Raw genomic sequence first — 20,367 nt, 5'->3', positions numbered from 1 at the left:
TGTAATGGTAAATTTCAGATTTAGAAAACTGTACCTTATAATATCCTTCCCAGAAATATGAGTGTCTGAGACTGCAGGAATAATAACCGGGGTATTTCATTGATGCAGCAGATCACAACCCCATAAATTCACTATAATATTATCCACATAAAGCCTCAGCCTTCCTCTCTGTCCTTCAAGTCCTATGAATTTAACCCATCTTGTGCTTTATTTCACTTGAGATAGGGTTCCAATTCCCAGGAATTGAACACCTGCCTCTTGATGAAGTCAATTTGAATGCCAAGATTCTGGAGTAATGATACTCATGTGCTCACCCATGTCTATCAACACCACAATTACAAAGCAATTTATATGCACTCTTAGCTTTGGTCTTTGATCATTTATAGAAGTCTGCCAGAATGTATGTTTCCTATTTCCTATTGGAATTTTTGATCCATCCTCCATATTTATTCCATCATCCAAATCAGTATGGTTTTTTTTACAGAAGGCCCTGGATTTTTTTAACTGTCCTGGTGAGACATGTCCTCCACAGTGACTGGGAGTGACTGAACTACTTTTGAGTTGAGGGCCTGTGAGGGGCCCCTAAAGGAGTTTTCTGCTGCTACTGAATTGCTTTGTCAGTTTTTTGTTGATCTGCATTCATTGGTCCAAATGTTAGCCTTTGCCAAATCTTCTACATAATCCAGAAGGTTGTTACCTTTTATTTTTGCCACTCCCAGAGGAGAAATTATTTCTAGGAATTCCTTGTCTACAATCCCTTCTCAGATGTCCTATTCTACCACAATTAAAACATTTGGCATTTGACATCTCCTTATTCCTTTGGAAATTGCTTCTCCTACCCAAGATTCAGTATTAGAGTCAAATGTCTCAATGTTCATTGTGTTCAGGATCCATTCACCCATTGGTGCTTATCTGAGATTTAAGCCCCAAGTATCTTTTTGCATTCTAAGTTGACATTTTCAAAAACGAGAATTTAAATATGTACTTATCTAACTTCTGGGTCTGTTACTCCTATTTGTACAGACTTAGTTAAGCTTTGTAAAAAGTCACTAAAGGGTTCTCTCTACCCCTGTTTAACCCAGGTATGTGATATAATTAATTTTCCTGGTACTTGAATCCTGTCCCAAGCATTTTTTTCTTTTTTTTAAATTTATTTTTATTGAGCTCTACATTTTTCTCTGCTTGCCTCCCTGTCTCTCCCCTCCCTCCTTCAGCGCTCCCCCACCTTCTATTTTCTTTTTTCTGCCTTTTTATTATTATTATTATTATTAAAAATTTCCACCTCCTCCCATTTCTCCCCCATCCCCCCACTTCCCCTCCTCTGCCCTCTCCAGTCCAAAGAGCAGTCAGGGTTCCCTGCCCTGTGGGAAGTCCAAGGTCCTCCCCCCTCCATCCAGGTCTAGGAAGGTGAGCATCCAAGCAGACTAATCTCCCACAAAGCCAGTACATGTGGTAGGATCAAAACCCAGTGCCATTGTCCTTGGCTTCTCAGTCAGCCCTCATTGTCTGCCATGTTCAGAGAGTCCAGTTTTATCCCATGATTTTTCAGTCCCAGTTCAGCTGGCCTTGGTGAGCTCCCATTAGATCAGCCCCAACATCTCAGTGGGTGGGTGCACGCCTCATGGTCTTGACTTCTTTGCTCATGTTCTCCCTCCTTCTGATCCTCATTTGGACCTTGGGAGCTCAGTCCATTGATGCAATGTGGGGCTCTGTCTCTATCTCCATCCATCGCCAGATGAAGGTTCTATGGTAATATGCAAGATATTCATCAGTATGGCAATAAGATAGGGTCATTTCAGGCTCCTTCTCCTCAGCTGCCCAAGGAAATAACTGGGGACATCTCTCAGGACCCCTAGGAACCCCTATAGAGTCAAGTCTCTCACCAACTATAAAATGACTCCCTTAATTAAGATATATACTTCCCTGCTCCCATATCTACCCTTCCTCCATCCCAACTTTCCCATTCCCCCAAGCTCTCCCCGTCCTCCCCTTCTCACTTTTCTCTCCCCAAGTCCCCTTACCTCCACCCCACCCCCACCCGCAAGTTCCCAATTTTTGCCTGGCAATCTTGTCTACTTCCAATATCTAGGAGAATAACTATATGTTTTTCTTCTGTCCCAAGCATTTAAGGCTGCTTTGTGGCATAGGGACAAGATTTATTCATCATAAAGTGTTTGGCCTGTGAGTCAGCATAAGTGCCCTCACCAAGAATTGGATCTTGGGAAATCTCAAGTCCTTTTGCTTTTCCCTGTTGCTATAAAATTTTAGACTCTTCTTGTAGTAGGAGCTGCGGGCCTGCTTTTCGTCCTGCCCGGCTCCTGCACGACTAGCTTTACACCAGAAATAACAACACACAAACTGTATTCTTTTAAACACTGCTTGACCCATTTCTGTTCACATGTGTAGCACCCAAGGTGCGCTTACCGGGAAGATTCTAGCCTACGTCCATCCTGGGTTGGAGTTTCATCGCGTCTGCTCTGGAGAGGAGAACATGGCGTCTGTCTCTGAGAGGAGCTGCCTTGCATCTGAGCTCACTTCCTCTTCCTCCCAGCATTCTATTCTGTTTACTCCACCCACCTATGTTTTAACCTATGAGGGCCAAGCAGTTTCTTTATTACTTAACCAATGAAATCAACAGATTGATATGACACTCCCACATCATCTTCTTGCAAATAGCATTTCCACAGCTGTCTCCTGCAGCTTAAGTATTAACTATTAACAATGGGTTACTTTGCTTTACAACCCATAGCTTTGTCTGTAAGACTGATACGGTCCTCTACAAACTAAGGGTCAGCTTTAGATACTCCCCCAGGCACTTATGACCATAAATTAATGTGAGCTGAGTTAACTTTTAAATGATGGGATGTACCTGACACGTTGGTTGTGCACTTTCCTATACCCTACTCTGCTACACAAAACTGGCAGTAACAAGGGAGTGTAGAGCTTTTGTAAATAACATCAGAAAGTGCCAGAAGAAACAATGGACTAAATACAAACACTAGTTTAACTGAAAAAATATCCTGTTAATGAAAAGTGTAAAAAAAGGGGGGGGATTTATATCTGAGTTTTACTGCAAAATTGTAAAAATTCCTTTGTTCATGCCTAATGCTTATTGCTCCTTTCTATAAAAAGGGGTAATTCAGCAACCACCCTTAGCCGTAGCTTTACAAGTTCATCTCTGGCTGTCATCTCAACTAGATGATAAGTTTTTTGTGCCCCATGGAGATTTTTTTTTAATTTTTTATTTTGTTCCTGAAATAAAGTTTGCTTCTTGTTTACTAGACTTTGGTGGTTTGTCCCATCTTGGCCTGACCCCTGTAGACCCAACAGGTACCACTCACATCCATATTTTGGGCATGGAACATTAGGTTCAGTGAGTTTTTGCCACGCAGGTACACATGTTTCTTCTCCCTGGAGAGGACACACAGGGTAAGGACACTGAAGAATGAATCCACAAACAGGGAAATGGGGCCTGGTAACAGCAGAGTTGGACTTGCCCTTCGGACCAGGCCCTAGTTGAGGCAGGCATTAGGCAAGATGGAAATACTTCATTTGATCTGCTTAGAGTAAGAGAAACAAGTGCTTACTTGTAGTAGGAGCTGCTGGGCTGCGTTTCTACTGCCCCAGCTCCTGGTCCGCCTGGCTTATGCCCCTAAATAATGACACACAAACTCTATTCATTTAAACACTGCCTGGCCCACTTCTATTCATGTATGTAGCACCCCAAGGTGTGCTTACCAGGAAGATTCAAGCCTACGTCCATCCTGGGTCAGAGCTTCATCGCATCTACTCTGGAGAGGAGAGCATGGCGTCTGCTCCAGAGAGCAGAGCTGTTGAGTCTGAGCTCACTTCCTCTTCCTCCCAGCATTCTGTTCTGTTTACTCCACCCACCTATGTTTTAACCTATGAGGGCCAAGCAGTTTCTTTATTACTTAACCAATGAAATCAACAGATTGATATATGACACTGCCACATCACTTCCCCTTTTTCTGTTTAAAAAAAAAAAGAAGGCTTTAACTTTAACATAGCAAAATCACATATAACAAACAGTTATCAATAAGAATTACAGTTACAATATTTACATCTATTTTATCTTTTATAACAAAGGAAAACTATAACTAACTATTCTTCAACTTCATCAAAGACTCCAGAAAGATACAATATTACCTAAGCAAACAAAAAGTAAGCAATTTTCAAAACTCTAGAAATGACAGAGACATCTCGCTGCCTGGACAGTCACCCAAAGTTCCTCTGTACTGTTGGGGCATCCATCTTCGGCCCACAGGCCCATAGTATCCAGAGACATTTCCATGAAGCAGGAAATTTCAAAGTCAGTTCAGTCACTATCTGCTGTTTCCTGCAGAATGTCTCGCAGACTCCTTCATGAATCAGGAACCCCGAAAGATCATCTCACCTTTAGGCAAGTTCAGTAGTCCTCTCTCTGTGGGTTCTTTGTGTCCAGTTTATGCAACAGTCCAGGCAAGAGCAATTTCTTGCCCAAATGGCTATCAAACTCCATAAGGTGCCTCTTCGATGCCCATCTTCTGCTTGAAGTAGATTGGTGCTGCCAGGAGCAGAGTGTCTCATTGTCATGAAAAACCCTAAGTTATTAAAACCTTTAAAATACCATATTCTCTAGCCTTTGAAAGATATGATGAATGCCTATCTGAAATATATGCATGCACATCTAGAAAATCTAACTAACATGACTACAAACTTGACTATTATTGATAATTATCTATTAACAACCTATATACATTACATTTTTAAGTGAACTACACAATCACAATACCTTAATCAAGGTCAGAAATACATATACCTATAACAAAATTGACCTTAAAATCTATAGCAATGAAAATTATTCATACCTATATCATCTCCCCCTTTAAATGTAAAAGAACATTTATAAACAATATTTGGGAATATGGACGCAGTTTTTTCTCTCCAAACTGCTTCCTGCTGAATGGGGGCGCTGTTAATCAGGTCTTTCATGGTATAACCTGTGTGCTAGGTTCCTCTCAGTCGGCAGTTAAACAAAGTAATTTTTTGAAGGTGTTCACAGCAACCCTTCAGGGGGGCGTGGTCTATCATACCATATTGAAATAGAAGCAATCCAAAGAGTCTCATCCTCTGTGAAAACAAAAGAAGAAACTCTTCTCCAAAGTATCATATCCTTAGATCCAAATTCTGAAGTCAAGGTATTTTGAAAATATCTATCTTGGATTAGTTCAACAGCATTTATAAACAAGTATCTCTTAGCATCTGTTGCTCCTTCCTCAGCATTCAAACAATTAAAAGAGAGCATAATAGCATACAGTATCAAGATTCTCTGTGTATTTTCCATCTTTGTGCAGCTTTATTTTAACTCTATTTTGTTTATTTTTACTTTTGTTTTATATTCTCTGTATATATTTGTCCTGGAATAACTCTGTAGACCAGACTGTCCTTGAACTCTCAGAGATCCTTCTGTCTCTGCCTTCCAGGCATTGGGATTAAAGGCGTGTGCTACCACACCTTGAAGTCACAAAGGTCAATCTCCCTCTGCCTCCAAAGTGTTGGGATTAAAGGTGTGCACTACCACACCCAACTACTCTCTTTCTTCCTTATTTTACTTTTAAGAACTTTTAACATTTAGCCTGCATATATTTTTAAGCACACTGTAAATCATTTAAAGGTTTGCTTTGTCTTTGAATCTTTCTTTTACTGTATATCTCTCTTTTTCTGACCACACGAGCCTTGAAATTACTGAGCAATATGGGTAGGACTAAAGCCGTGGCTTTGCCAACTAAATCCAGGCCATTCCTTAGCTTTCCAGCTTCATGGCGGAGGTACCGACCCTGGCAGGATGGACCAGAATGCCAGAGTTTTAAAACATCACAACTTTTTTCCTGCTACGTCTGAAAACAAACAAGCATGCAGTCAGCTTTTATCAATACCATTTAAGTGTTTCGTGGCAGGAACTCTTAATGAGCTGCAGGATTTTGCAGCTAAAGCTGAGTCAGGAAGCCTCTCTTAGATGAGAGCGCTTCCTTGCCTCTAGCAAGCAGAGCAAACCCAAGAAATTGTTGCTACCAAGAAAACATGCTTTACTCTATTCTTTCCCAAGCTTTCTCAAGCTTTCTGTAGATTCAGTGCCCCATGTCTGGGCGCCATCTGTAGTAGGAGCTGCTGGGCTGCGTTTCTACCGCCCCAGCTCCTGGTCCGCCTGGCTAGCTTATGCCCCTAAATAATGACACACAAACTCTATTCATTTAAACACTGCCTGACCCATTTCTATTCGTGTATGTAGCACCCCAAGGTGTGCTTACCAGGAAGATTCTAGCCTACGTCCATCCTGGGTCAGAGCTTCATCGCATCTACTCTGGTGAGGAGAGCATGGCGTCTGCTCCAGAGAGCAGAGCTGTCGAGTCTGAGCTCACTTCCTCTTCCTCCCAGCATTCTGTTCTGTTTACTCCACCCACCTATGTTTTAACCTATGAGGGCCAAGCAGTTTCTTTATTACTTAACCAATGAAATCAACAGATTGATATATGACACTCCCACATCACTTACTATAGAGAAAGATGAAACCCAGAGATGCTTACAGACCTTTAAGGCTTTTCAGCTAGGGTGTCCCTGACTCTTTTTCATCTACCAGTCTCACTCACTTGCACAGATACATCTGTACATCAGGTACAGAGATGTCCTCACTGCAGTCCACTGGATCTGGGCCTGGGAAGCAGGATAGCCTTGAGAAGGGGACAGTCGTCCCTTCCCCAGGGACCTGCATTAGGTGCCAGGCCTGTCCTCCCAAGTTCTTTCCTTGTCCTCTATCCAAATCTTGTTCTGGTAGTATAGGATTGGCTAGAGGTTATGACTATAATGGGCACTTGGGTGTCCAAGGAGAAATTGAAGGCAATGTGAATCAGGTAGAGTGGGGCCAAGGGAGGGGGAAATTCACAGATTCAGGGACTTTGGGGTCTCTATAATCCTCCTTATAAGTCCTTCTTCTCCTGCTATGTGCTCAGGGCACAATCCGACACTTCTCATTGCTCTGTAGGCATAAACACTGATGTCTGGCTCTTCTGATGGAAGGGCTTCTTCTTCAGACTCCCAAGAATCCCAGGCCATTCAGAGTAAGCCTTACAGGTGTAGACACAGGCAGATAGATAGATAGACAGACAGATAGACAGATACACTGCTGAAGTCTTTTGTTCTATGAGGCCATCTTCATAGGTCAGGTCACCTCCACCTTCAGGCTATACCCTGAGGTAGATCTTCACTTCTCTGCCATCCTCCTGAGTCTTGTTCTGAATGAGTTAGGGTTGAGATAAGGGTGGCCTTCTTGGAGGCCAGGAACAGCACCCACAGGATCCCTCGCTTTTGCTTCTGCCAGTCCAGTTGGAGTTCTATCTCTACACCTGAAGTGAGTCTGTCTCTACACATGGTGAGTCAGTCTCTCATACCTAAATGACTCAGTCTTTATATCCCACCCTACAGTTTGCCACACTCAAGTGGTCTTCCAGACTGCACAATTGGGGATGTATTTTCTAGAGACTTTGAGGCAGAAGCTAAAGTTGACACTGGAAAAAGACTGAGGAGAAAGTGCTGAGTATAACTAGAACTGGCCTCTTACCTGCCTGAGAAAGACCCACCAATTGTCCCTTCCTAAGGCAGACATGCTCTTGCACGGCCCACTGACAGGTACAGATCTCTGCAGGTTCCTGGCTTAGCTCACCAGGATGCAGGGATTCCTTACAGACTTTTTGTTGACAGAGGCTTCTGTCCTGCCCAGTCCTGCAGTCTTTCAGTCCCAAAGAAACACACTGATGTCTATTACATTAATTATAAACTGGTTGGCCTATTAGCTCAGGCTTCTTATTAACTAATTTCCACAAATTAACCAATAATTCATGTCTGTGTTAGCCACGTGGCTTGCTACTTTTATCAGCAATGCATTCTCATCTTGTTTCCTCTGTGTCTGGGACACACTGCAGACTGACTCTTTCCTCTTTCCAGAATTTTACTGTTCTCATTGCTCCACCTCTACTTCCTGCCTGGTTGCCATGCCTATACTTCCTGCCTGGCTACTGATCAGTCAGCATTTTATTAAAATAATTCAAGTGACAGGATAAAAGACCATTGTCCCATAGCATCTCTTGGTTCAACATGGAGGGCAAGATGGTGAGAGATGGCTGGCAGATATGATGAGGTGGCCCCTGCTGAGAGTGAATGGGGGTAAATAAAATTAAGGCTCCTCTGAGGGTTCGGCATTCCCCCAGGACTCCAGTTCCCTCTCCACTGACTTCCCAGTTCTAAAAGGATATTTCTAGTTCCCCAGGCTGCTTCAGTCTCCCTAAGTTCATACCTGTTCATATCAAAGGATCCAAAAATTAGATCTGTAAAGAACCAAAGACACTACCCTTTATAGCAACTGCAAATCAGGATACCACTTCTTACTTTCATGGCTCTAGGAGGCCTAAGCCAGGAGACTGTGCCATCTGGTGGAACCTACCTAGAATTGCATGCTAGCTTTTAAATTCTAAAACGAAAGGGACAATGGCATAACTTACCAGAGTATACAGGTGTTTCTAGACCTTTTCAAAGGGCAGAGCCAAAGAAGTCTGGGATATGTCCAGCTGCTCACAGGGGCTGGAAAACCCAGGAAGGCTTAGTGTTCAGTACTCCTACACTTCTGTGAAATATAAATATGACTCCCTGCTGGGTCTTCCCACCAAAGGTGACATCTACAAGACATAACACATATTAGTCATCAGATTAGGAGTCCAGCGGTCTAAATCCTTACCTTAAAACCTCGGAGTCCTATTTTTAACCCACCTACCTGTCAATTCCCATTCTAATTTTGTTAAACATCAAAACCCTTGAAAAGTCAAGAGAGCCTCGGTAGTATAGTTGAAAGAAATCCTCTCACTAAGTTCCTGGTTTCCCCTGCCACACACTCAGCCTCAGACCTCTGAGACACAACACTTAACATTGTAGCCCACTTGGTTCAAGTTCCCCAGGGATGCCAAGAAGCTGCCAAATCACCCAAACTCATCTTGGGCAGTGAGGTGAGGGTGGGTGTTTTGGTTCTATGCCTCCTGGGTGCTGCAGGTATATATAAACCCTCCCTACCTCCTGAGATCTCCAAAAAGCTGTCTTTACTATGGCCAGGGATGTCCCTACTAGCATGTCATCATATCCGGAGAAAAGGGTAGACTGAAGCATCTTGATACTTTTGTCTTGCAATAATTTATTACCCTCATACAGGAAATCCCAGAAATTCTGGATCCCCAGGCTCTCTTTTGTGAGTCAAACCTTATGGCTCTGATGTAGTATTCAGCCCTCTCCTTGCCCTGACTACACTGAAGGCAAGCAAGAATAAAAGAGAGTCCACAACAAGTACCCGGAGGAGGCACTCTGCCTGCACTGTTCCACAATTTTTAAAATATCATTGGTGTTTTAGGTTTTCTTATTCTTTTTGAACTTGCATGAATACAAAATATGTTATAAACTTGGAAGTGTTATGATCAACAAGGTGGTAGATTATAAGGTTACATAGTTTCTAAAGTATATGTAGTAATTCAACTCTATAGGGAATACCTGCTTTTGCTCTACATGACTGGACTGGGGGCACTCATTGCTCATTTCAATGTCATTCTGTAATCTTCTCACCTCTGGTTTTTGCCTGAGATAGACCAGCACATGTACCCTTCCTTACTCTTGGGGAATGTGTTCGTGTTCTATTAGTAAAGTTATTTGAGTCAGCCAATGAGGGTATTACATGGACTTCAAAGTCTATTAAATACTCAGTATTTTGAAATGTCTTGCAAAGGCACATCACTCATATAGTGTGGAGACTTGATCCAGACATGTTGCCTGTGTTTGCTCCTGTGTTCATTTGGCATTGCTGTTTCCTTTCCAAAGTACTATTTGTAGAGTCTGGGCTGTTGGGACCTCTAACAACAGATTGGGGTGCTCCAACGTGTGCAAGCTAAATCCACATAAAACCTGAGAGGGCTTGGAAAGGAATTCTAGACACTAATAAACAAAGTTTAGCTGCATTTTTTTTGGATGGGCTCTGCTTGCTGAAAGCATGTTGCAGTTCCTTTAAGAGAGGTCTTCCTGAATCAGTGGTAGCAAAAACAAAACGAAAACAACAACAACAATAAAAATCATGTGGTTTCAAAACAGCAGCATCCTTGTTTGTCAGCACAGATGGCACTGACTCTTTCGGGAGGTCCAGCCAAGGGACATTTAAATAGGGTTTGTAAGAAAGCATATTACAAACTGCTTAATGGCTCAACATAGAGCTGCTGCATACTTGGACCTGGGGCGATGTGTGCAGCATACAGAGGCAGTGACCATGCCTCTGCCATGTCAACTGGGTGGAGCCAAAACACAAAGCAGCCTTACTCCTAGTCATGCTGACTTTTAGCTTTTTAAGAAGTGCTTAGTATTTTAAGAAGCATTCCTGGACAGAAAAGGATTTCAGATATACAATAGGACAGATTCAGTCATAAAAGACCTCTAAACAAGACACGGTGTGTTTTAAAATTGTACATAGGTTTGGGAGAGAGAAAAAAGAATAAAGAGACAGTAAGAGTAATATAAAAGAGTGCAGACAGTTATAGGTTAAAGCAGTAAAGATAATAAAATAAATATTAAACTTGTAGAAAAAGTAATAGATTAAGAAAAATAAGCCACATAAAGATTGAATATAAACAGAGAGTCTGGATTATGTTTATTATTGTGTTTTCTTTGAATTTTTTGACTATGAAGGAGGTAAGTATAGACAGGCATTTCATTGTATGGGTTGCTAAGTTAAACCAACATATAAATTTTTAAAGGTGTTTTGATTTCACAATTTAAGTCTAAGGCTATGTTACTTTGGAAAAATAGGTTCTTCTTTTGTTTTCACAGAAGATGATAACCTATTGATTCCTTCCAGACTAATGTGGTTTGATGGATCAAGACCCTTTGACAGGTCACTGTGAACACCCCCAAAAGTTACTTCACTCAACAAAAAGTGGAGGCAGTTTGGAGAGAACAGTGCCCAAACTCCCTAAATGATTGTTTATAAATGTTTGTTTACATTTAAACAGGGATATGATATAGAGATGAATCGTTTGCATTGGTATGGATCAATTTAAGATCAATTTTGTTATATGTGTATTTCTGCTCTTGATTGAGGTATTGTGTGCACAGCTCATTTAAAACTGTAATGTATAATTAAGAAATACAGGTTAATAGATAGTCATCTATAATAGTCTAGCTTGTAGTCATGTTAAGTTCTCTCTCTCTCTCTCTATATATATATATATATATATATATATATATATATATATATGTTTCAGTTAGACAGGTATTCTTCAAATCTTTCATAGACCTACAGAATATGGCATTTAAAATGTTCTAAAAATTTAGGACTTTTCATGACAATAAGTAACATCTGCTCCTGGCAGGACCAATTACTTCAAATGGATGATGGGCACAGAAGAGGCTCCTCATGGAGTTGGTTAGCCATTTGGGCAAGAAACTGCTCTTGCCTGGACTGCTTGATGTTATCCTACATGAACTGGACATGCAGGGTCCAAGAAGCTTCTGAACCTTCCTAAAGAAGGTGAGACAGTCCTTCGGGGTTCCTGCTTCATGAAAGAGTCTGTCAGGCATTTTGTAGGACACAGAAGAAAGTGGCTGTAAACTGCCAATATAGGTGGAACTGTCTTTGAAATTTCCTTCTTCATGGAAAAGTCTTCTGGACACTATGGGCCTCTGGGCTGAAGCTGGATGCTCCAACAACACAGAAAACATCTGAGTGACTGTCGTGGCAGTGGGATGTCTTTGTCAGTTCTAGAGTTTTGGAAGTTGTTTACTTAGGTAATATTATATCCTTCTGGAGCCTTTGATGGAGTTGAAGAATATATAGTTGTAATTATAGTTTTTCCTAATTATAATAAAATATAGTAGACATAAATATTGTAACTGTAATTCTTTTTTGATACCTGTTTTTATATGTAATTTTACTATGTTGAAATTAAAAACTTGCTTTTCATTTAGAGAGAAAAGGGGAGGTGATGATGGAGGATTTCCCTCTGTATGTTGTAATTCTATTGATTAATAAAGAAACTCCATTGGCCTGAGATAGGGCAAAGTAGAGCTAGGTGGGGAAAACTAAACTAAATACTGAGGAAAAAAAGGCAGAGTCAAGAGAAACCATGGAGCTGCCAGCAGAGAAAGACACTACAAAGCTGGAGCCTTGCTCGTAGGCCCTGAGCCTCGTGGTAAAATATAAAATAAGAGAAATGGATTGATTTAATATGTAAGAACTAGCTAGGAATATGCTAGAGTCATGGCCAAGCAGTGTTTCAAATAATATAGTTTCTATGTGATTATTTCGTGAGTCTGCACAGCCAGGAAACGAACTAGGGGCCTCTAGCAACGGTAGGTGTCCTTTCTCTTTCCCTCTGAGTATTACTGAGTTTGGTAGTTTTCTTAGTTTTCATTTTATAGACGCTATAACTAAACTTAAAACTTTAATTCTCAACTCGAAGATCAGCGTTTTCAAAATCACAGGTAGTGTTTGGAAATAGAAGTCAGTGCTGCCAAATCTACTCTTACACTCTATTCTGTATTGCTCTTTGATACTATAAAACTAAACCGCAGCCGGGCGGTGGTGGCGCACGCCTTTAATCCCAGCACTTGGGAGGCAGAGGTAGGCGGATCTCTGTGAGTTCGAGACCAGCCTGGTCTACAGAGCTAGTTCCAGGACAGGCTCCACAGCCACAGAGAAACCCTGTCTCGAAAAACCAAAAATAAAATAAAATAAAATAAAACTAAACCGCAGTCAGTGTAACCGCATAACTCTAAGCCAGAGTGAGCGAGCAGTGCTGTTACCTTTTTCCTTGCCCATTGGCCAGCTCTTTCCTGCCCAGTTCACACAGAGACAGTGACTTCCTCCGGTATTTTCAAGGGATTTCTGTATTGTTTGGTCCACGGAGGTTGTGCAAAGTTGGGGACAGACCACCGAAGTCTAATAAACCAGAAGCAAAATTTATTCCAGGAAAAAAACCAGATTCCAGAAAAAAAGACAATTAAAAATTAAAATTACTGACTGTGGCTTACTTCCGGGGACTAACCACAACAAGGGACTTCCGGGTTTGGGGGGGGGCGGGACAAGGCTATCAGTCACTTGCAGAAAGGAAATGATGAGCATCTTCTCCATCCAATGGGTGTCCCTTCAGATTTGGCAGGTTAAAAACAAGTTTGAACGCACTGCTTTGAGCACCAACTTTACACATTGCTGAGATCATTTCACTACTGAAGTTCGCAAACTAAACACACCATAAGACACACAGGAAAAAACACTCTGCTTTCCGCTGGGTGCGCCTCCCTGCCGATTGCTCTGCCAGTCCTGAAGCATTAATTTCCAATTTGGGTTCCTAAATTTGGGCCCCGGAGCTGGGGTAGCCCTGGTCAGGACGCACCCTGGGCTCGTTCTCCTTTGCGCCTCGGTCGGGGATAACCCAAGTCTGCCGGTTCCTTGGCCCCACGCGCCCTCGCTGCCTCTGCCCAGCTCCACTTTCACTTTCGGTCGGAGAGCGAGGTTGGCGGCCGTGGTGAAGGTGAGGCGTCTTGGCCGGGCCGAGGGGAGCGCGGGGCCGGCGGGGTACCGGGCTGCGGGCAGCTGCGGGAGGGCTCTGGACCCATCGGCGGGACCCAGGCTCCAGTCGGCAGGACCAGGACCGGCGCGGTGTGTCGCGAGCAGGGCTCCGCAGCGCGCTTCTCCGCGCGTGGACGCGGCAGGCGGACCCGGGAAGGTGACCTAGAGAAGGCCAAGGCTCTGAGACGAGTCACAGTCAGGCTGGCCGGCCTCTGGCCACGCTCCTGGCCACGCTCCGCCACGGAGCTGGAGGCTGGCCAGCCGCTGCAGCCCCTGAACTAAGGCCTAATGGTGACCAGGGAGAGCGGGGTGGACCTGGGGTACAGGCCTTGGAGGGCACCTTGAGGGTGTTCCCGCAAACAGGCTCAGGGGAGAGCTTGGAATGTCCTGAAGGCCAGTTCCTTACCTGGGACTCCTGTACTCCCTGCTGCGAACCCCACCACCGAGTCCCTACTTAACCTTTATAGAGACAAAGCTGTGTTTGAGCAGAGTGAGTGCTTTTTCTGGGCGCCTCACTCACAAGGTATGCTGCTGGAGTAGTTAATTTCCTTAGAGGAAGGGAAGCAGCAAGAAAGCAAACGCTTTCTTAAAAGCTTTTGATGACAGTTCTTTGGGTAACTCAGGTTTGGGTAACTCAGGTTTGGAAAGAAAACTGTGTTTTTCTTTTGAATGCCAGAATTACTGTAGGTTCCGTATATGACAAACAATTTAAAAAATATCTCAAATTGGCCACAGATGTCACAGCTCCCACCTCCATCCCTTTCCTGCCCAGATTTGGAAATACATCTTGAATTAGAAACTTTTTAAGGTGGACCTAATAGAAAAATTCTAGTAGAGTCACATGCATTTAAATCCACATTGAAATAATTTGCCAGCAGTAATGAGCTGTTTCCAGTGCTTGTTAACTTTACAGTTTGGATTATACTGGGGGAAGTTAGGAAGAACTCCTGTTCCTGATTGTTCATTGTTTTGCATTGGTTGGCCTAATACAAACGGGACATCATCCAAACACTTGCCTTTAACTTCCTTGAGGAGCACGAAAAGTCAGAATCATCACAGGCAGCTCAGTAAAATTTCTAAAATGGCACTCTTGCGTTAAAGTTAGGTGATAGAGCCTGCCACAAGTTAACAATGAACAATTTTTCATCATATGAAAAAGGAAAGTAATTTACAGTGTTCTTAAAATTACAAAGACCACTCATAGGTCTTAATAAATATTTGTGTTATCCATTATTGAAAAAAACTTAAGCATATTTGATATTTACAGCAACCTTGTGAGGGAGGTATTGCTCATTTTACACATAAAGAAAATGAAACAAGAACTAACGTAACCTCACCAAGGTCATAAAGTCGGTGCTGAAAGAAAGACTAAAAGCCAGATTGTCCTTTCTGCCTATGTGTACGTGTGTGTGTGTGTGTGTGTGTGTCTGTGATTATAAACTACTAGATCAAGATGACAAGTGTGAAATGCTGGTGGTGCTCCATCAGAGGTCAGTAGTTTTTATTTCCTCTCTGACCTCTGCTCTTTTAATTGTTAGTGAAGCAGTTGCATACATTGAATAAATTGTTGTTTTAGGGAGCTTATTCCCCATGTTTATTCTTAGAGGATGTTCAATAAAGCCAAGGCTTAGAAGATTACTCAGAACTATGAAATGCTATTTTGAAATGAACACTTACACTAGATGAGAACAGCCACTTCTCAAGGAAAAATCTAAACATACTGGAAAATGATCTCAGATTGGTGGGGATTAGCCAAAGAATTTTAACAGTGAAACACCTCTCATATGCAAGTTGTCCTTTTAGGTGCTGTGGAAGATGTGAAGATAGATGCATTATTGCTCTCTATCACTTAACTTTCAAATTTTAACTCTTTTTTTAAGTTATAAACTGATTAGCCCATTAGTTCAGGCTTCTTATTAACTAATTCTTATAACTTACATTAGCCCATAATTCTTGTTTAAGTTAGCCACGCGGCTAGGCTCCTTATTCGAAAAGGCAGTCACATCTTGTTTCTTCTGTGGCTGGTCATGACTGCAGACTAGGATTTCCTTCTTCCCAGAAGTATCCTGTTCTCATCGACCCACCTCTACTTCTGTCTGGTTGTCCTGCCTCTACTTCCTGCCTGGCTACTGGCCAAACAGTGTTTTATTAAAATGTAATTGACAGGTTACAGAGCATTGTCCCACAGCAACCCTCCCCCCGTTTTAAGGAACAAAAACTCTGAATCTAATATCCTTTGTTTAGCTTTTCTGCTGACCATTATTCATAACAACTTGTAACCAACATTCTAAATAAAGGAATATATCCATAGTCCATTTTTTTGGAATGTGGGCCTAGTTTTCTAGGCTACTTCTGAAGGTGCAAGTCATAAACAATCCCACACCAGTTTGGAATTGTGATTAATAGGGTGGTATTTATTTAAAGGGGAATAAACTTACAGATCACCATCCCAGACAACAGCCCTCTGTGCAATTAGGAAGAAGTCTAGTCGCCGGAACCGGAGCAGGAAGTAAAGAGAACGAGGAAGGAAGTAGCCGCTTTTTTAAAGGGAGAGAGACCATGCCCCAATGGGCTGGTATCTCAGCGGCTATTGGCTGGAGGAGCAGAAGGACCTCCCGCAACATACTTCCTGTTGGTTGGGGGTGCCGATAATCTTATGGGGACCTAAAGAAAATTTAGAATTATCATCAAGTCATAATTGTAGTATCCTGTGATACTTGATCACCTCAGGCAGCAGTCTTGAATATGTTCTGGATGTAGAACTCACACATCTGGTCCATTCAGAGTTTTCTCAGGTGGTCTTACTTGATCAAACCTGATTTTTTTTTAACTCAGAATGAATCCTCAGTCTGTCATTTTCTGTGGAAACAAAAACAAAATCTCTTCTCTAAAGTAACATACCTTTTAACATCAATTTTGAAGTCAAGGTATTTTCAAAATACATATCTTAGATTAATTCAGTAGCATTTATAAACAAATATCTTTTGGCAGCTGTTGCTTCTTCCTCAGCATTCAAACAATTCAAAGAGAACATAATAACTACAGTATCCAGATTCTCTGTGTGTTTTCCATCTTTACATGGCTTTATTTTGTATAAGTACCGCGCGCTAACCGATTGCGCCTCTGGAGCTCCCATGGCTTTATTTTAAATCTGTTTCTTTCATTTTTAATTTTTGGTTTTCTGAGACAAGGTTTCTGTGGTTTTTTTGTTGTTGTTGTAGTTGTTTTTTGTTGTTGTTGTTGTAGTTGTTTTTTTTTTCCCTGTGGAACTCACTCTTTTCCTTGAACTCACAGAGATTCACCTGTCTCTGCCTCCCAAGTACTGGGATTAAAGGTGTGTGCTACACACCCAGCTACTCTCTTTCTTTCTTTTTTATTTTAAGGACTTTAACCTTTTTGTTTTCTCTCCCAAGCCTGAATATATTTTTTAACACACTGTAAACCATTTAAAGGTTTTCTTCATCTTTGAATCTCTCTTTACTGTATATCTCTCTTTTTCCGACCACACAAGTCTTTAATTTGGTAAGCAATATGGCTAGAATTAAAGTTGTGGCTTTGACAGCTGGATCCAGCCCATTCTTTAACTTTCTGAGATTCCAGCCTCATGGCAGAGGTACCGCAGGAGCCAGGTTTATTGCCACAACTCTATGGCATTTCAAGGTCCCTGCCACTTACTCCAAATGCAGTACTTGTTATGCTCTGCTTTAAGCTCATCTCTTAGGAACCATTTCTTAGTCGGATTTTTCTTTGGGCTCCCGCTCACAAACTCACATGAAGATTTATTAATTATAAAAGCTCAACCTGTAGCTTAGGCTTTTTACTAATTAGCTCTTTTTTTTAAAGAATATTTATTGTGAATACAGAGCTCTGTCTACATTTTGCCTGCATACCAGAAGAAGGCATTAAATTTCGTCGCAGATGGTTACTAGCTACCATGAGGTGGCTGGGAATTGAACTCAGGACCTCTGGAGGAACAGTCAGTGCTCGTAACCTCTGAGTCATCTCTCTAACCCCCTAACTAGCTCTTATAAGTTAAATTAACTTGTATTTTCATCAATCTGCGTTCTATCATGTGTCCTTATCTCTCTTTATCTTGCACCTCCTGCTTATTTTCTTGCTGTTTCTTTCCCCTGCTTAGTATTGTGGACACCTCACTTCAGTTCAGACAAGTCAACTTCAAAGCTACTGAAGTGTTATAGGGTCCATAAGACATCATTGTAGCCATGGCTACAGCAGAGCTGGAGTCTGACTCCAGGGCAGAAGAGTACTACAGGACTCCACCCAAGGTTAAATGAGCAATGGTGCTTTGATCATACTCTGCTGCAGCTTTGCCTGACTGTCTTTACGTGTTTAATTTCCAAATGTCCATTTATTGAGCAACTGTAGACCATCTAATATTTCTTCTTTTTTCAAATTAAAGTTTGTTCTATTACTTTGTTATTTTATTCTATTACCTTAATTGAAATAAAATACAGTTAAAATTTCAAAGTGAAGTGATGCTTTATAGTGGGTCTGAAAGTGCTGCTAGCCAGCTGTGCTTCAGTTCTATTATTCAGAGACAGAGGCAGGAGGATCACTGCACTCGGAAGGCTAGCCTGCTTTATGTAACAAGTTTCAGCCTACCCATGGACACACAGTGAGGCTAGCTTAGGAAAACAAAAAGAATGAAGAGTTCTCCCAGTTGCACAAGGGAGGCAATTTTTAATATCTCGAACTTTTGGAAGATTCCTCTGTGCCTGTTAATTCTTGATTGATGTATTTTGACATGCTGTCATAACTTTTAATATTACTGGATTTTAATTTTGCTTCTCTAAATTTTTCTTTTATTGTTCCTGTAGGTAATTTGAGCAAGGAGATGGTGTCTCTGCCCCTCAAATGGCCACTTACAAGCATGCCCTCTCTACTTTCCTTACTGTTGACGTTTTTAGCTGTGTCATCTTTCTCTTGGTGTCAGAGCAGTGATACAGTATCTCCAAAAGCAAGTAATGGGGCCCCATTCCCTTGGAATAACATGAGACTTCCTGAGCATATCATTCCAATTCATTATGATCTCATGATCCATGCAAACCTTAGCACTCTGACCTTCTGGGGAACAACAGAAGTAGAAATCAGAGCCAGTCAGCCCACCAGCACCATTATCATGCATAGTCACCAGCTGAGAATCTCTAAGGCCACCCTCAAGAGAGGAGCTGAAGATAGGCTGTCTGAAGAACCACTGAGAGTCCTGGAGTACCCAGCTCACGAGCAAGTTGCACTGCTGGCTTCCCAACCACTCCTTGCTGGACCCCTGTACACAATTATCATCAACTATGCTGCAAACCTTTCTGAGAGCTTCCATGGATTTTATAAAAGCACCTACAGAACCCAGGAAGGAGAAATGAGGTAACGGGAAGTGTTTTCAGCTTCAAGTGTGCCCATACTAAATCTATCATTTAGATGCTTGTTCCTTTCTAACCGAATTCTGTTCAGTCACATTTTTGTCTTTAACCTGTTAAAGATGACTAAATCTTCTTTGCTTTTTTCACCTTATTTTCCCTTCCATTTTCATTCCTCCAGCTCTAACAAAGTGAATATCTATTTGTTTATATAATTAGATTTCTGAGATATAATATATATTTAATTTTTTGTATTAGTTGACCTGTTAGGACAGCTGCCAAAAACTAGGTTCCTTAGTCTTGATTTTTCTCGCAGGCTTGGAGGCTAGAACAAGGCCTGTGTTTCCTCTGACTCTGGCTGAAATCTCTCCTTGCTTTGTTGTCTCCTGCTCCTCTCTGCTCTTATCCTTCCTGTGCTCTGTGTACCTAGAATTCAAATTTCCAAATTAGAATACCAGTTGAGTTCAATAACCTCTTCTTAGTTTTATTTCATTTGCAAAGATCCCATTTTCAAATATGGTCACACTTAGACATACTGGAAGTCAGGACCTCAACATGCATTCAAAGGTCATATTTTTCTCTCAGTTAATTTTTTTAAAAGATGACTCCAATTTCTTGCTTTAGTTTTGCTTTTAAGGAAAGTATACATTTGGAAAATGTAAGCAGCTGTGCTTCTGGGCCAAGGTTACCTGGTATGACCAGCCAAGTAATTCATCATGGGCCACAGCAAAACTGACAAATTTATTGGGAGCAATCAGATTTTTGATACCTTCATCAGAAACAGAATATAGACACAATTACCAGGATCAATACAACTGTAGGTGCCAGGATACAGTGATATTTGTTGTTGCGAGCCTAACAGGAAGGTCCTTGTGCCCACAGATCTCTAGAGAAACCAGAAATGTTAAGCATAAAGGATTGTCCTTCCAATGGGAAAGAGGAAAAGCCTGTTCTATCCAGAAAGCCGAGACTTGGAAGTGGTTAACAGCCCGGTGATCTGTATCATCTCTTGGGCCAGGCTATATCAAGCTCCCACAACCAGGACCAGAGGCGGCTAATAGTTCAAATGATCTATACATTATCTGTATGAGGACACCAGGCCAGACCCTTAGGCCCTTAAACTAGTATAGGTAGCATATCCCTAGAAACGATCTTCTTGGAAGAAATGACATGCACCCTGGGTTGAGTTTCAATGTAATTTCCCTTCCTTGTTGTAGGAGGGAAATGAACTGGCAGCCTCCTATATCATTTCCTTGTGCAATGGGGATTGTATTACACCAGGAAACTTTCCCCCAAATTATACATTGGGAATAAACTACCTGTTAAACTTCCCAAGTGTGATCCAGGTTG

General features: G+C 41.8%; 1 protein-coding gene and 1 long non-coding RNA gene across 4 annotated transcripts in view; one reads left to right on the top strand and one right to left on the bottom strand.

The window, feature by feature from the left end:
• Positions 1-1,353: 1,353 nt before the first annotated feature.
• On the bottom strand, positions 1,354-8,722 carry LOC130887293 (uncharacterized). The gene is made up of 3 exons (XR_009058360.1): positions 8,553-8,722; positions 3,342-3,411; positions 1,354-1,744 (listed from the first exon to the last, which is right to left on the bottom strand). It is a non-coding gene; the product is annotated as an uncharacterized LOC130887293 (long non-coding RNA).
• A 4,608-nt stretch (positions 8,723-13,330) lies between these two features.
• The window catches only part of Erap1 (endoplasmic reticulum aminopeptidase 1), a 41,465-nt gene continuing 34,428 nt past the window's right edge, over positions 13,331-20,367 (top strand). The window contains exons 1-2 of one of the 3 annotated variants that reach the window (XM_057789638.1): positions 13,331-13,604; positions 18,481-19,024. In XM_057789638.1, coding sequence (XP_057645621.1) covers positions 18,498-19,024 — 527 coding nt within the window. In that variant the 5' untranslated portion in view covers positions 13,331-13,604; positions 18,481-18,497. Of the gene's footprint in view, positions 13,605-13,664; positions 13,800-14,036; positions 14,166-18,480; positions 19,025-20,367 lie in introns of those variants that run through there. The other 2 variants (XM_057789639.1, XM_057789640.1) reach the window with 2 other exon arrangements.

This window comes from Chionomys nivalis, chromosome 15 (genome assembly GCF_950005125.1).
Source record: "Chionomys nivalis chromosome 15, mChiNiv1.1, whole genome shotgun sequence".
NCBI classification, from domain to species: Eukaryota; Metazoa; Chordata; class Mammalia; order Rodentia; family Cricetidae; genus Chionomys; species Chionomys nivalis.
Note: the sequence above shows the minus strand (reverse complement) of the source record. Positions and strands in the feature narration are given on the sequence as shown.